The sequence below is a fragment of the Hyperolius riggenbachi genome, chromosome 10 (genome assembly GCF_040937935.1).
Source record: "Hyperolius riggenbachi isolate aHypRig1 chromosome 10, aHypRig1.pri, whole genome shotgun sequence".
Lineage (NCBI taxonomy): Eukaryota > Metazoa > Chordata > Amphibia > Anura > Hyperoliidae > Hyperolius > Hyperolius riggenbachi.
In genome coordinates this window covers 244820917-244826967 of record NC_090655.1, presented here as the reverse complement: position 1 = coordinate 244826967, position 6051 = coordinate 244820917, and the positions used below count along the sequence as shown (strand labels likewise).

At 46.6% G+C, this 6051-nt stretch overlaps 1 protein-coding gene across 2 annotated transcripts in view; it reads right to left on the bottom strand.

Moving 5' to 3' along the window:
- Positions 1-5051, bottom strand: part of LOC137535123 (zinc finger protein 345-like) — a 48707-nt gene extending 43656 nt beyond the window's left edge. Inside the window, exon 1 of one of the 2 annotated variants that reach the window (XM_068256934.1) lies at positions 4848-5051. In XM_068256934.1, the coding sequence (XP_068113035.1) occupies positions 4848-4874 (27 nt within the window). In that variant the 5' untranslated portion in view covers positions 4875-5051. The remainder of the gene's footprint in view (positions 1-4847) is intronic. The other variant, XM_068256935.1, reaches the window with a different exon arrangement.
- Between the last annotated feature and the right edge of the window lie 1000 nt (positions 5052-6051).

Sequence of the window (6051 nt, the reverse complement as noted above, 5' to 3'; positions counted from 1 at the left end):
GAGGTAGTGTCCATGTTTTCCTATGGCTCAAGTGGGTGATATTACAGTTTAACAGTGTGCTGACCAGGAAGTTGTTATGGGGTAGTGGCCATTTTTAAAATGGAGGACGGTGAAATCCATTGATCACAGTGGACAAATGGGACGCAGGAGAGGAGAAAGAGATTGAGAAATAGACTACACAGGAGATAAGTATGACCTGTGTATGGTTATTTTGACTTTTTATTTTCAGTTCAGGTTCTCTTTGAGAATGGCAGCAGTTTAACTATTGCCCTTGAAATTCAATAGGCAAATTTTGATTGGCTGTTGTATGCTCCACCCACTTTCCTGAATATTAATCTCAGTCACCCGGTGACCAAGTATAGCAAGTTTTAAAACCCTGCGATTAACAGTGTAAGAAGGGCTGCAGTTTACATTTTCCCACTGAAAACGAATTGCCTAAAATTTGATTGACAGTTTTATGCTCCGCCCACTTTCCCTGAATTTTTCACCTCGGTCACCAAGTGACCAACTGTGCCAAGTGTGGGGACTCTTGCTTTATTACTGTGAGAATGGCAGCCTTTTACATTTTCTCCATTGACATGAATAGGTGAAATTTGATTGGCTGTTTGTGGTTCCGCCCAAGTGTGCAGGGGGGACGCGAGACCCCCAGAACATATCATCCTAGCCAGGTAGTAAGGGATCTGTATACCAAGTTTTGTTGAAATCGGTCAAGGCGTTTGAGTGATCGCGGCACATACATACACACATCCGATTTTAATATTACATATACCTGTGTGTGTGTGCGCAAGAATGTGCAAGAATGGCAGCAATTAAATATTCCCTTTGAGAATCAAAAGGTGAATTTTGATTGGCTTTTGTAGGCTCCGCCCACTTTTCTGAATATTAATCCCAGTCACCCAGTGACCAACTGTGCAAAGTTTGAGAAGCCTGCCATTAACAGTGGCTGCAGTTTACATTTTCTCAGTGAAATTTGTATTTGTCTCCACCCACTGATGACCCGGCATTTCCCAGGTATGTATATGGCTGGTGTTGGCTGCGCCTACTTTTTCTACCCCTAACACACAATTACTAAATGACCAAGTTTGTGAGCTTTGCAGTCTCTGGCATCAATAATTTGCAGTGAAATGAAACAAATCTGATTGGCTGTTTGTGGCTCCACCCCCTTTTATGAATTTGAACTCCAGTCACCCAATGACCAACTGTACCAGGATTGAGGCTTGTGTCATTACAGTGCAAGAGTGGCAGCAATTAAATATTTGCTTTTAAATTCAATACTACTACTATCCACCCTACCTCCCAAGCCCGCTGTCTAGGCGTTACTCTGGACTCTGAACTTTCCCTTACAGCCCACATCCAAGGTATTGCCAGATCCTGTATTGGCTGCCCCTACTCTCTGGAACTCTCTCCCACCAGCCGTCAGACTCGCCCCCACCTTTAATACCTTCAAACAAGCTCTCAAGACTCACCTCTTCACGCTCACATACCCCCCTACACAAGCATCATAATATGTTCTGTTAGACCCCCTCTCAAAAGATGCACCTATTGTCTCCACCCCACCCTTTAGATTGTAAGTCTCTGGCAGGGCCCTCCTCCCTAATGTATCCAGCTTGATTATGCAATCTTACTCACAACCACCCTTCTTGTAGACTCGAACAGTCTCTATCTTGACCTATGACACTGTATTGTAATTAACCACTTGCCGATCGCGCACTCATACCGCGCGTCGGCAAAGTGGCAGCTGCAGGACCAGCGACACAGTTCTGCATGTCGCCGGCTGCAGGCTAATTAATCAGGAAGCAGCCGCTCGCGCGAGCGGCTGCTTCCTGTCAATTCACGGCGGGGGGCTCCGTGAATAGCCTGGGGGCTGCCGATCGTGGCTCGCAGGCTAAATGTAAACACAAGCGGAAATAATCCGCTTTGTTTACATTGTACGGCGCTGCTGCGCAGCAGCGCCGTAAGGCAGATCGGCGATCCCCGGCCAATCAGCGGCCGGGGATCGCCGCCATGTGACAGGGGACGTCCTGTCACAGGCTGCACAGGACGAATAGCGTCCTGTGCAGCCCCGATCACCAGGGGGCCAGGTAGGAGAGGGGGAAGCGGAATTTCGCCGCGGAGGGGGGCTTTGAGGCGCCCCCCCCCCACCAGCCACACGCAGGCAGGAGAGATCGGACCCCCCCAGCACATCATCCCCCTAGTGGGGAAAAAAGGGGGGTGATCTGATCTCTCTGCCTGGTGTTTGATCTGTGCTGGGGGCTGTAGAGCCCACCCAGCACAGATCACAGAATTCAACGCTGGTCCTTAAGGGGGGGTAAAGGGTGGGTCCTCAAGTGGTTAAATCATTTGCATGATCTTGTTTTGTTGTGAGTTTCCGTATGTTCTACCTGTATGTTAACCCATTTATCTATTGTGCAGCGCTGCGTAATATGTTGGCGCTTTATAAATACAATAAATAATAATAATAATAATAGGTGAATTTTGATTGGCTTTTTGTAGGGGGGGGGGGGGGGGGTGCAGCAACTGGTCATGCCCCATTTTGCCAGACGTGCGGACGCCCATGATTCCAGGTATTGTACTATGTGTGTGCCAAATTTCATTCAAATCCGTTCAGCTTCAGTTACTTTTATTCAACCAGCAAGTAATTTTTTGACAGGAAATGACATAGGTGTCTGCCAAAAGATAATAAGACGATGTACTAGAGGCATTATTGTGGAAAAAAACATTTCTCAGCTTTTATTTACATTTGAGCAAAAAGTTTCCAGTCCAAAATTATTCATACCCTTCACAAACTGTCACAGTCTGTGGGAAAATACAAAGTTCTATACCATTCCAAATAGTCTAAGTTGTTCTAAAGCATCCTAATTATCCTGAATAATTGGGAATAACTGCTTTAATCAACTCAACATGTGGAAGACAGCAGCTCTCTGCAGTTGGTTTGTGGACAGTCATGGCTAAGACAAAGGAGCTCAGTGAGGACCTGCAGCTGCGCAATGTGGCTGCTCAGAAATAGACATGTAGCGAACTGTTCGCCGGCGAACGGTTCCAGGCGAACTTTGGGGGTTCGCGTTCGCCTGCAGCAGGCAAACTTTTGCGTAAGTTCGATTCGCCCCATAATGCTCTATTGAGCAAAACTTTGACCCTCTACATCACAGTCAGCAGACACATTATTGCCAAACACACTGCTCTCACTGCTGGAGGCCCGCCCCTCCTCCAAGCAAGGTCCTTATGCCATTTCACTCACTTGTCTGCCTACACTAATTAGTTAAGGGACAGCTGCTACCTTCCTCCCTCCACCCTCTAATCCTCCTACCTATTCCCTCCTACCGGAGGGAGGAGGGTCTCATCTGCCAGGGAATTATACTATTTCAAAAACCAGTTTACATACCATAGCTGGGAATCTGGGTCTCACTGTGTGGTGGGCAAGCACCCTAACCGCTGTACCACAACAGTAGTAACTGAAGCTGGCCTAGCATTTACTATTTATGCTCAATGCAATAGAAACATTAGGTTGCTTAAAGGGAACCTTAACTGAGAGTGATATGGATGTTTCCTGTAAACAATACCAGTTGCCTGGCAGTCCAGCTGATCTCTGTGACTGCAATAGTGGCTGAATCACACCCTGAAACAAGCATGCAGCTAATCCAGTCTGACTTCAGTCAGAGCACCTGATCTGCATGCTTGTTCAGGGGCTGTGGCTAAAAGTATTAGAGACACAGGATCAGCAGGCGATTCAGGCAACTGGTATTATTTTAAAAGGAAAATTCCATATCCTTCACCGTTTAGGTTCCCTTTAAGGATTTGTAGCATAAAAGCCAACTCACATTGGCTGGGATTTGAACCCAGGTCTCACTGTGTGGTGGGCAAGCACCCTAACCGCTGTACCACAACAGTAGTAACTGAAGCTGGCCTAGCATTGAAGTCTATTGCGGTTTGCGAACTTTTTTGCGAACCGAACCTTTCGCGGAGGTTCGCGAACAGGGTTCGCGAACCGAAAATCGGAGGTTCGCGACATCTCTTCTCAGGAAAGGACTACAAGGCCATTTCTAAATGTTTTCAAGTTCCAGTGGCTACAGTGCAAAGTATTATTTAAAAAAATACAAGATGTTTTCCCCCTCGATTTCCCGCTCGATTCTCTTATCTGCGTGCTGCCCACTACGCCGCGATGCGGAAGATGTCGGCGCTATATAAATACCAATTAATAATAATAATCTTTTGTTATCAATTTCCATTCACTTCTATCAGAAATCGAGTGGTGAAACGATCGAAAGTGAAATTAGACATGTCGGAAATTATCTATCGAACCATCTATCTGCCTCAAAAACGCATGGTGTATTCCCAGCATTAGGATTGAAACGTTAACTTTAGAGATTTTTCCTTAACTTAAAGACAGAAGAGTTAAGGTTAGGCTTGCCTGAGGTAATTTGTTTAGTGAATACTACATGCCTCATCTCCATGGTGATAATACTAGAAACAGCTCAGAAACATTATTAAAGACAGGAGATAAGCTTAGTGAATTCAGGCTAAAGTCAGAAACATCTGATCTGCTGCATGCTTGTTCAGGGGCTATGGTTAAAAGTATTAGAGGCAGTGGATCAGCAGGACAGGCAGGCAACTAGTATTGTTTAAAAGGAAATAAATATGGCAGCCTCCATATCCCTTTTGTTACGGATGTCCTTTACAGAGTAAACCACTTTACCAGAGTTTTCTATCCAATCTACTTCTATGGTTTTCTTAAACAATAGTTACAATCACAATAGTATCAATTTAAACAAAAGTTACAAATGGTTACAGTCACACAAAGGTTTTGGAGCTACCCTAAACTCCTATAACAGCTTAAGTTCCCGGCTTACCCTGGCCAAAGCTTTCAGAAGATACATCAACACGCTGTCACTGCTGGAATCTCGGTACTGCCCGAATCAGGCTCTAACCCCAGAATGGTGGATTCACCTGAAGGGTCGTTCAAAGACGCTCCGGTGTCCCTTAGTACGCCAGTTCCTTCCTCTTGGTCCTGCTTCAGGTGTGTGTGAATCTGGCTATTAGTCTTCCCTGCCAGATCAAACTCTTTACCAGCGTTTCCTCTGCTCTGTCCTTCTGTTTCCTCTAACAGTTTCTACTCTGCTGTGGTCAGGTGACCTCACAGCTCTGGGTAAGGTGGCCTGTTAGAAACAAAAAAGGCAGAAAAGCAGTGCGCTTCTGTGAAACTACTTTACTGGTTAAGGAGCATTTACTCCTGCTACTTTTTGCACTGACAAGATTTTTCAGCGTGCAAAAGACATATCACGAGTTTAACCCCGTACAGCGCATACATTTGAAATGGGCGCCGGGAGACTTGGGCGCAGGGCCGGACTTGTACTTTCCAGTGCCCTAGGCCTGCTGTCATCTACCGCCCCCCTCCCCCCCCCCCCCCCCCCCCCCGCCACCACCACCACTACCAAAAAACATTCTGACCAACACTGACTATCGATCATTGGTTTGAATGGGCTCATTTCAGTTGTGCTGCTCTGCCTCCCATTCAGCCAAGAATCAGAGGATGCTCTGTCTGCTCAATAATTCCTGCAATTTGTGCTCCTGCCCGAAAGTGCACAGCAGCCAATAGTGTTCTGGGAATGCATACTTGAGAAATGACGCTGATATATGTACTTGTCAAGAATGCATAACACTATACTGGCGTTGGTTGCTGTGCACATCTGGGCAGGAGCAGAAAACTTGCGCAAGTGGCCAGAGCATGCGCTGCTTCTTTGCCCTCTGTGCGACTGGCTGCAGTCATAGCCACATACAGGTGACAGGGAGCGCGAGTGGCAAGAGCATGCGCTGCTTCTTTGTCCTCTGTGAGACTGGCTGCAGTCAGAGCCACAAACAGGTGACAGGGAGCGTGAGTGGCCAGAGCATGCGCTGCTTCTTTGTCCTCTGTGCGACTGGCTGCAGTCAACCCTGTACCACTAAAATACGGTGTACCTCAGGGCGCAATATTATCCCCTTTACTGTTCACCATATACATGCTGCCACTTGGAGAAATCATACAAAAACATGGCCTGACATATAATTGCTATGCTG